The sequence below is a fragment of the Doryrhamphus excisus genome, linkage group LG13 (assembly GCF_037039965.1).
Source record: "Doryrhamphus excisus strain RoL-2023G ecotype Guam linkage group LG13, RoL_Dexc_Guam_v1.1, whole genome shotgun sequence".
NCBI lineage: Eukaryota > Metazoa > Chordata > Actinopteri > Syngnathiformes > Syngnathidae > Doryrhamphus > Doryrhamphus excisus.
In genome coordinates, this window is record NC_136369.1 from 15135772 (window position 1) to 15146720 (window position 10949).

General features: G+C 40.6%; 1 protein-coding gene across 1 annotated transcript in view; it reads right to left on the reverse strand.

The window, feature by feature from the left end:
* Positions 1-10949, reverse strand: part of nfatc3a (nuclear factor of activated T cells 3a) — a 51235-nt gene extending 40286 nt beyond the window's left edge. Inside the window, exon 1 of the mRNA XM_058088489.2 lies at positions 10437-10949. Coding sequence (XP_057944472.2) covers positions 10437-10527 — 91 coding nt within the window. The 5' untranslated portion in view covers positions 10528-10949. The remainder of the gene's footprint in view (positions 1-10436) is intronic.

The window sequence follows — 10949 nt, forward strand, 5'->3', positions numbered from 1 at the left end:
TATATATATATAAGAAAATATAATGCAAAGTGACAAAAAATTGTGCTGCGGTTAAATTCCCAACATGTATTTCCTACCACCGTCGTCTGTCAAACTAAATATCGAGGACTGAAGTATAAGGAGGGAAAATGTCTTCTGGCCCCCCTCTGCACAGCTTGCTAACAACCGCAACAGCAGGAGCAGCAGCAAGCTTTTATATTTATAGCCGTTCAGCTTCACACTGGGCCAGGCTGCATGTCACAAGACCCTGTATTGGATCCTCTGACGACAGCATCTGACTGACAGACATGGACCAACACACACACACACATACACGCCAAGCAAAGCAAAAGAGGCCACGTGGAAAAGAGCTGCAAATTTCACCACCATAACTAATACCTGCTTTACATCCATTAAAAATACAATCATTACTTACATCTACTTATTATCTACTATCTAAATCTACTCTCAAATAATATGCATTCAAAAGACATAATATGAGGTGTAATAAACTATTTAGGACTTATTGTGTGCCTTTAAGAAGCTGGGCCTGGGAAGTTTGTGACATCAGCTGGCCACCAGCAGTATAGAGAGTGACCAACAGCAGCTCCTGTGTGAATGGTCACTGCATGTGTTCTCTGCTTTTTAATAAAGAGATTGAAAGTGCATGGTAAGTCACTCTTTAACCATAAACAGTGGCAATAGAGTAGAATTCTTCACTGGTCTGTAGGTGTCGGTAACCTTACATTGATGAGACAATAGTCACAAGGAAGTACGCTGTCTATGCTCTTTCTTATCTTGTTTAGGTCTAATATGGCTTATTTTCTTCTATTGTATCTAACACAATGTCTACATGGCTATCTACAGGGCTATATAATGGTAAAAACAGAAAAAAAGTTAATGTGGTTTTCTGGGATCTAACTACGAAATTCAACGTCTGGAACGTCCGGGTCTGGAACCAAGCCTGGTCGTTTAGGGCAAGGTAGTCACAGTTGTCTTACTTAGTAATAAGTAAATTAGGTGAGCCACAATTTACAAAGGCAAACTGTGTGATGTGCGTGCCGTATAGTAAAGCATCACCTGGGATGCGAGAATTGACTCAAGTTTCATTTTCATTCCCTGCAACCATGTCATGATAATTTACATATTAAAATCATGCAATGGGAGGGTCCATATGCCTGGCTTGGTGGTAGAAATGAGAGCCCTAACCTTTTACGACCTGTCTTTTTAGCACTCAACTTGGATCAAAGATGATGAGTTTAAGTGTAATAACTTAAGTGTAATAACTTGTAAATTACCTTGGTTAAATCCATCTTTTTAAAAGCTGCCTGTGTCGCGCTTGATTGGCTAAAGCACAAACAGACAAAGCTAAAAGTCCCACCTGCTTTTCTACTTGGTCACATTTCGTTAAAGGGGCAGTGTTACAAAGTCAAGGGTCAGACCGGGGACGACCATTGTACTTGGTACTAGATTACAGTATGAGCTTGTGACCTAAAAACCTTCATAGTGGGGAAAGGGGCCGGTGATGGGGAAACCCCAACACCCCCACCCCATCCCCCCATTCACCTTAGGACACTAGGTCACGGACGTGAAACGAGTAGAGAAAGTGGAGCGTTTTTATCAATGGTTTGGATGTAAAGCCCCGTGCGTCACACACTCCTCAAGTGTCCATACATGACAGAGTTGATCCAGTTAAATAAAGATCTCTAAGAGGCTTTCCTGTACCTGGGTTATTAATAGCTTAGCCACGCCAAGAGAGTGAAGCACGGATGTTTGTGACATACCACAAAGTCACAGTAACAACGGGGGGCTCGTCTTGTTGGTGATGGTGGCATCCACTTTGGTGTATTGTTACAAAGTTCATGAGACCTTGGACTGACTAGAGTCTGGCTTGGGGGTGAGAGTGGGTGTATTGGGATAAGGTGTGGGGACTGTTTCTCCTCACTGCACGTAAAGTGTGTCAAGGTCCTGTGACCAGCCGTGACATACAAGCCCACATTCTGAGAAGGTCCAGTCAACAACTGAGCTGGTAGGGTGTGTCAATGTTAATGCTGGTACCCACAGAGGATAGGTTTATAGGACAATGACCTTGCAAAAAGTTTAGCATTTTTAAAAAGGATGTATGTACAAAGATGACAACGTTGTCAAGACAATCCCCATACAAAATAAAACAGCAAAAGCAAACAAACCCTAGTAATAGGTATGCTGGGTCATGACTTAACTGTGTGTCTTTGCTACCATCCATCCATCCGTTTTCTATGCTACTTATCCTTGCTAGGGGCTTGTAAAAAGGATTTCGAATTTCGACAGGAGTAGACGACTTTTACACAACATTATTTCAAACATTATGCTGTAAACAACCTCCATTGCTATTGCTCCGCCATAAATTCTCCCTGTTGTGTGTACACGTCCACGCACCACCACATATCACCGTCTTGGGTTACACACCAGCCACATGCAGAACCATGTGGCACAGGAGCTAGAGGGTAACCTAACCCCAGGTTCCCTTTGTGGTGGGCACGCAGCTTGATTAGAACCAGCTCTGCTTACACCCCCCTTGTACAAAAGGCTTTGTATTCTGCCCTGGTAGTCTCTTCTTTCAACCACCAGCAAGAGCTGCTGAACAACAGTGTACAGCAGAATGACACCAGCGCCAGATAGGACAACAATTCTCCAAGGTGTGTGGCCGTCAGTGGTGGGATTCTGATGATTTATGAACCGAGTTAGGCCTGACGTTACTAGCTTGTGTTTCTAGACGGAATGGCCATAGCTGTGACATTACTAAAATGGTAATGACAATTCTCATAACAGTGGATGGCCTCCCGTTGGGAGTGTTGGTGGCCAGTGGTTCCATGAAAGACTAATTCTCACATTAGCCATGTTTACATGAGGAATCTTTCCAAATGACCTTTCCAAAAACAATGGTATACATGGAAAGGAATATTCCGATTGTGTGTCTACATGCGCTGCTATAATCAACCAGAATAGTCAATGGGGCATGCACAGTAAAGCGTAAACACCAACATCACGTGATACCGACTTCCTCGAGTTTTTCTTTCACTTGTTGGAATAACTCCGTATTGACAGTTTTTTGTTCGTCCAGTCTTGAAATTTAGTTTGAATCAAAAACTAACTTTCCACAGCAGTCCAGTGCCGATTGCTCGCTTAATTTTTTTTTTAAATCGAAGAACGTCTCGAGTTGCGTGTTACATCATATCTCAGCATTCGCTGAAAGAACGCACCCGGGAACAGGAAAAGATAAAGTTCAATCTTACTAATATTTTATAATTAAGCTCAGCACATGTTTTATATAGATATGTATTTTCTTTTTTTAATAAAACTGGACTTGTGAAAAGCGTATAGAAGGGTTTAGATTCTGTTCCACAGATGGCGCTAATGCACACGAAAGCGACTTGCCAACCGCCAATAAACAACAGAAGAAGAAAAACACCACGAAGAAGAATGCACCCTGACAACTTTCCGATTGAACGGTTACAAGATACCTCCATCGGATTGGGGAAAGTAATATTCCACCCCTGGGAATCCGATTATATATTCATTCAGATTGGCATTTTTCTTTCGGAATGAGGTGTATACAAAGGTTACATTCTTTCCGTTTCAGCAAATAACCCGAATGGAATTGGAATATTTGGGTCCATGTAAACGTGGCTATTGACTTCGCAAGCATCCTGATCAACTGCTGGTTGAGTATCTACAACTGCGGAAGACATGTACCTTCCAGTAACCCAGTGGAATGGTAACCTACACTACTTGCCCGATAATCCAAAAACAAATCACCTAGCACAAAGCTTTGTCTTCCAGGATCTCTAGGGCTGGCTGGTGGCCTAGTTTTCTAAAACAGGAGCTTGTGACGCACAGACATACGTATACCAAACGGTTTGACATCACCTGTGGCTTTAAAACCTTCCTGACTGGGTTGGTGCCAAGTCTAGCGGGGTTCTCTGTATTTTAAATCTGTAATAGGGACAAAACATACTGTATGTTAAAATATGGCAGGAGATCTGCCTGTGCGATTAGATACATAGCGCCAATTGTAGATGGTTGGTGTCAGTTTAAACAGCATTTTGTCTGTACGCTTGTGTGTTATGTAATGTTAAGTGAGGGTTACTTCATAAAGCCTTCCTGTGTTGTCACAGAAAACTCACCAGCCAACAGAGGCTCAACCTAAGCCAACGTTAACATATGCTGTCAGCTAAATTAGGCTACTAATTAACAGTCTCATACTGAGATAACATTATGGGACAAAGATATAGTGCCAAATAACCACCTGAACTAAATAACCACGGAGAGACAAAGATCTTATTGACACATATTTGCCTTCATTTGTTTTTCTGAAAAAATTAAAAAATTTATCAAGATTTGACCTCAAAAAACAAGCTTGCTGATTATCTTTTTTTTTTTATTCAGTTTTGGCATAGTTAATAAACAACATGCTTTGCTTCAGTCATTAAACAGGAACCTTCAAAGGAAGGAGTTTGAAAGGCGGAGGATGTTTATGATGATCAGCTTAGTAATCAACGGTGCATATTGTTGGAACTCTATTCACAGTGGGCGTGTAATACACTTTTTGCCCGCTGTTAGAGTACACATGGTCCACATTCCGGTTATGACCCATGTAGTAGAGTCCACACCACAAGGGACCCGGTTGGAATGTGGACCATCAGCTTGTGATGCTCTTACTGGTGCAGCATACATTTTATTAGTAACAAATGAAATATATGTACCCTTATTGTGGAAATTTAAGATTAATTATTTAACAATATTGAACCAATCGATGCAAATTGACTGCAAAGACGCCAATAACAAATCTTTGCTCCGCTATCTATAACTTAAAGGTGTTCCCTAAAAATACAAACGGAATCTAACTACTATAATCCCTGTGCCCCACACACTACAAAGGGAGCAGTGGGGGGAGAAAGACACAAATGAAAGGAGATACAGGAGTTAAACAGCTTTCTCTCTAGTGTAATGCAGCCTCTGATATGTTGATGCAGCACAGCCAGCAGTAGCTTCAGTTACACTAAATTTAAACTAGACAGATGCCTCACATAGTTAGTCATGCCTCGCCCCCGGGGAAACAAACATCTCATTCATCAGACAGGGTGCTTGAGACCCCTCGAGTTCAGTAGGGTTAGGGGGCACCCACGTGGTGGTCTGGTCCCACATGTGGACTTCATGCATGGCTGTCTGACTGATGACCTCTTTTTTCCTTTTCTGCATTTTCACAGAAATTTATGGTGATGCTTAAAGTCTCTTTTAAAGTCTATGCAGACTGTGTCGTTGTCACCATAAACGATCAGATCATTTTATCTAAATTTCTGTGCAAATTCTCCGACATCAAGATCATGGTAGAAGTTGAAAATCAGACAAAAGGAATTTTGCCTTCTATTCTTAACTTTTGTACATCTCAACTATCTTCATAAAATTCCAAATAGATAAATTCAATATAGATAAATTCATGAAATGATCCCTTAACATGGACATTGAACAGTAGTTCTATATTTGAGACTCAAGACCCATCACTGAAGTGGTCCGCTACCGTTTTGCATCTACTTGTCTAACAGACCTGAGTCACTGCTACCACCCCTCAGCTTTAACACAGCACACCTGACTGGAGTCTGGGAGTGCCAAGTAACGCTCACTCACCTGGCGACGTGGCACACAGCATTCTTCCACTCCTCCGATGGTTAAGATCGTAAATTGTCTCAGCAGTACAAAAAACACACACATAAAAATCCTTGAAGGTAAGTAGCAGACGTGCCGGGACGAGAGAGAGAGAGTCTGATGGGCTCACTAGAACCTGCCGCCGTCTGCCCATGTGCCACTCTCTTTTGAGAGCTCAAAATAGTCCACCATGAGAGCGATGTAATTTCAGTCTTTCCCACGACTGAGAAGAACGGTGAGGCGATCATGGTCACAATAACACAGCAAAGGGAACCTCGAAAATGGAATGCCTAAAGTTGTCAACTGCAGCAAATCCTGCGGGATCTTATCATATTTTGTGAGACATTACTCCACAAGTGTTGCATTTAGTTGGCTGTTTTTGTGCTTGCTTTTGACTGAAATGTATTGCAACAAAGTGGGAGCTATGACTATTTGGCGGTTTTCAAACCCTGACTTTTTCCGTACCGTGGTATACATTGAAACCGGCCTATGCATAGTGCCAAGCAAGATTGGCAAGCTTTGCAGTTTTTATCTGAGGAAACTTGCATCAAAGAGTTATATATTTTTTTTTATGTCTTTGCATGTTACTATTAGCATCTTACGATTATTATTGATTGTCAATGTTAAAATGTTACTACTCTAAATTTAGAAAATATATTTAGAAATATATAAACGTGTGCTATATTTACTATACTTAAAAATATGAGTATTTATGTACATTGTTGTATGTTCATGTACATCAGGGTTGCATACACTTTTTCAGCATGTCGACAATTCAATTCAAAATGCCAATAAAGACATTTATACATAATTCCACAATGGCTGTGTACACAACGTGAATAGTATGTCACTCAAAACACACTATTTATGTAAAAAAAAATTCAAAAAATAACTCATGGCAAAACAGGAAGGTGGTGTCTCACTGCCACATCATGTCTTTGGGAACAATCGCATCAAGAATTGTGTCTTCAATAAAGGCAGTGGTTCTCAATTATTTTCTGTTATGGCGATGTAACACAGCGACTTCAGGTTCTGGTTGCCATTTTATTTAGCTACTTCATAGGATGCTAACAAGGAAGGATGTTTTGTGATATATGGTATTTTTAAATTTAGAGGTTCCACTGTGCTGTGATCAAATTCAATTAAATTTGTTTGACATGGGTGGCAACAGAAGGACATTGTTTTATCTTTCCTACCTGCAGTAAGGTTTCATGGAAGTACTTGTTAGCGCTATTTAACTTGGCTCCATTCAAATTTGCGGGGGAAATCCCTTGCAGTAAATTGTGCTCCAGCATCTAAATAATAGAGTAACATATTTCTTCATCTTAAATGTTGACTGATTACTGAGCAACAAAGAACAACAAAGCAACAACAACAAAGCATGGTAAATGAGAGGTGCAAAGCCATACAATTACAGTAGATAAAGAGGAGCAGAATGGAAAAATAAGCCAAGCAGTCAGATTACTGCACACTAATACTTTGATTTTGATTAATATTAATGTCTTTTGTGTTGACTTGCAAATCGCAAGTTAGTATTCACATAAAAGTGACTCCCTTTCTAATAAAAGTAGAAAGAAAAAATACAGGCAAAATATTTCCAAAATTATCTGCATTTTTACAAAAATTGATAGATTTATTTGAGCATAACGAGTTCTGAACTCAATCCGTTCCATGATTTAATTGCACAAACTGATATGCTGAAGGTTTGGAAGTAAAATGACATCAGCCCCCAAGCTGGCCCGCGCAACAGGCAAGCGAACAAGACGACACGTTGTAGAAACCTGTCGGAAACACTGCAGAATTTGTTACAAAAACAAGCCGTGACTCGAGTCTTGAAGCTTTCTGAGACAGAGGAAGCGTGTAAAACTCTTACTGTGATCATGCTTTACGCTTCGTCGATTTGGACAGGACACCCCCGCATCCAAGCCAAGCCAAGACCATCCAAATGTGATGAAAATTATTCGTGTGCTCATTCAAAGTAAGGAAAAACTGATTTTAAGACCGCAACAGTAATTCCATGAAGTTGTTCCACAGTTTAATAAATAGACACAGTGGGTGCATTCATTGGTTCCACTGGTTTTTCAACTCAATGACGGAACCAATGAGCATCTCAACACAGCATGGATGAACAGACCATTAAAAAAGGCTGTTAACCTTGGATATTTCACTAGGTCTTTGTTCTCTATGCCATGTAAAGTCGCAATATCAGTGGGAAAAGAACACTTCCTTAGTCACCTTTAGCATCTTCTAATACCTTGTGTATCACAACCAGTCTTTAGTTCGTTAGAATCTGTTCCTTTTCTTCATAGATGCAAACTTGCATCATCCTAAACTTAGTCACATCCTCTCTGAAACCACTGGGGCTTTATTATTAAAAACTTGTACATATTCTAGATGGTTCATGATGCATAACGCATCTAAAGAAAACATCATAACTAGTCTTCTACTTCTTCATAACAAGTCTTGTATGGTTCACTACAGAATATATAAGTACCACTTTGATTTCCATGTCCTTTTAATTTGGAACACCAAAATTTGAATACTGGACAGGACCTGAACTCATTGTATATCTAAAAAGCAGTGCCTCTCAAATAGTGGGGCGGGAGGAGGGTGTCTGTCAAGGAACTGTCAAGGGTGGTGTGAGAAGCTTTCATTTCAATGCAGACCTACCAACATGTACAAATTTATAGTACTTGACATGCAATTTGACTCTTGAATATGCTTGAATGCCCTTCATTTTGTTGCATTTTCCTGGTTTCATTTCAAGTTCAGTCTGTACAGTACAGATAAATGGGAAAAATATATAGTTTGTCTAGTACTTCTAGTACATTGTTTTCCACAATGTGCCGTTCAGGGGCCCATTAAAAATGTGGGCTATAAATGGCCGGCCTGCGGGCCGCAAATCCCTGGTTTATATACATCTTACACAGGGAGCAAGGAGTGTTAATAAATGAGTGTCCATGCTGTGTTTTCATGGCACAGGCTTCCACAGCGGTGCACACCCGCCAGGCTTGTGTAGGCAAGCCTCTCTTGGCCTCTTGTTGATGAGTAAATGCATGACGAAATAAATACTTTGCCCATTTTTTTTTTTTGCGTGGCACGTGGGAATTCGGAGCAGAGTTACACTGCATACAAATGAAAAAATATATATATTTTTAGCGCATGAGTGGGACAGCACTTACATCACAGAGAGTCATACTTCCTCCAGCGCTCCCTTATCCATCTGATAACAGCTAGTTAGCTCTAAGTCAGCGAGTGCAACTGCACTGTCTCATCGAGCGTCAACAAGAGTGTTGCCGATGCCAACAAAGAGAAATTATAGACTTGTAGATTTATATACAAATGCGCGAAAATTGTATTATACTTTTATTCACTTTAGATGGACTTATTTCAGGAAGAAAATGCGAATGAAAGGGTTGAAAAATGTACGTGCACGAGTGCCCCCCTTTTTATGTTTTCCACTCGCACTGTGTAATTTCTAGGCGCATGTGCGAGTGAAATACTCGCACTGACATACCTTAGACATAGTTGCATGTGGTGATTAATCATAAGTGTCTGTGATTAATCTGATTATTTTTAACAGCCCTACAAATAACACATTTTCTTATATTTTTGTCTTATAAAACAACTACTTACTGGAAGAGGAATAGTGAAGAATAGTAACTACAGCATGTGAATCCGCAAAAGTTGAATCGGGACAAAAAAGAACTATTCTTGTTTGATGAAGATGTTTCACCTGTTGTCCAAAGAGTCTGAAGAAAGTCCAGTTGTCCGAATTCAACCTTTGCGGATTACCGTGACCTAAATGACTGACAATCTACACAGACAGATCATTTGTCTAGTTGCAAGAAAACGGGAAATTGTTTTGAAACCCGAATAAAGATCAGACTTAAGGCATTATTATCAGCTGTAATGAACTTATGGTAAATGGAACAACCGACAATTGGCATTTGATCATTGGCCAATCCGCAAAGGTTGAATCGGGACAAAAAAGAACTATTCTATTCTGAACTGTTTGATGAAGATGTTTCACCTGTTGTCCAAAGAGTCTGAAGAAGAGTCCAGTTGCCCGAATTCAACCTTTGCGGATTACCGTGACCTAAATGACTGACAATCTACACAGACAGATCATTTGTCTAGTTGCAAGAAAACGGGAAATTGTTTTGAAACCCGAATAAAGATCAGACTTAAGGCATTTTTATCAGCTGTAATGAACTTATTATGGTCTATGGAACTTTAGTTCTCATGTAAGTTACTATGTAAAAGTTACTATGTTTTTCTTATATTTGCTGAAGTGCAAAAACCTTTATCAGTGTATATGTGCCTATTTAAAGCTGCAGTATTCACAATGACATCTAACCTGAAGAGGAATAATGAAAGTAATGGTCACTACTAGCACATCTGTAACATAAGACAATTAGTATATATGTGTGTGCAAATTGCAAATTGCAAATTTGCTGCTTTGCACAAGTATTTCAAACCTGTCTGTACCTATTTAAAAATGCCAGGTACCCTGAAAGAGAACATTACAGAAGAATAGTAACTAGTAGCAACCAAGTCAATCAATGGACTTGATGAGCAGTTAGCATGTCAGGCTATAGACAGCTGCTGTTATTCTCTGGCAGGCGGCCATAGAAAAGTCAAATGTAAACATCACATATAAGCAGCCACAACTGCTCCCTTAACAAGAAAGTAGTTACAGAGCCACAGAGTTAAAAGTCTTAGCGTAAACCGGTGAAGAAATAGTTAAGCAGTTCTGTATGGGAACTGACCTGCCGGGCCTAACGGCTGCTGCTGCCCGTCCTCCCCGAAGATGAGTCGGAAGTCCAGGTCCTCATTACCGGGGCAGTTTGCCGTCGTCATCTGGTTTGACAGCTCGGCTCTTTTTCTCTCGAATCCCCCTCCTCCTCCTACTACTACTACGCCGCCGCTCGACCGTCGAAGCAGGCGGTCTACTCTCTATGAAAATGTCGTAACATTTATCGAGCTTCACGTTGCCGAACCGAACTTTGCTGCATTTGGAGCCCGGGACCCGAGTGTCCTCTTTAGTTTCACGAAATCCACAGTGTTCTTCCAAAATATAAATCTATTTGAGGGAAAGTCGCTGTCGCTGTCAATGCCACACACAAAAAAATAGTTTTGTTAAAATGTTCGTCGTAATACCAGAGAACGGTCCGGAAATTTTTTTATCCCGGTTAGAGTGCCTCTTCTCCGGCTTGGCTTGTCTGTCTCTCTCGCCCTGTGGAGCTCCGATCCCAACTTTTACTAACCCCGCGTGACAAGGC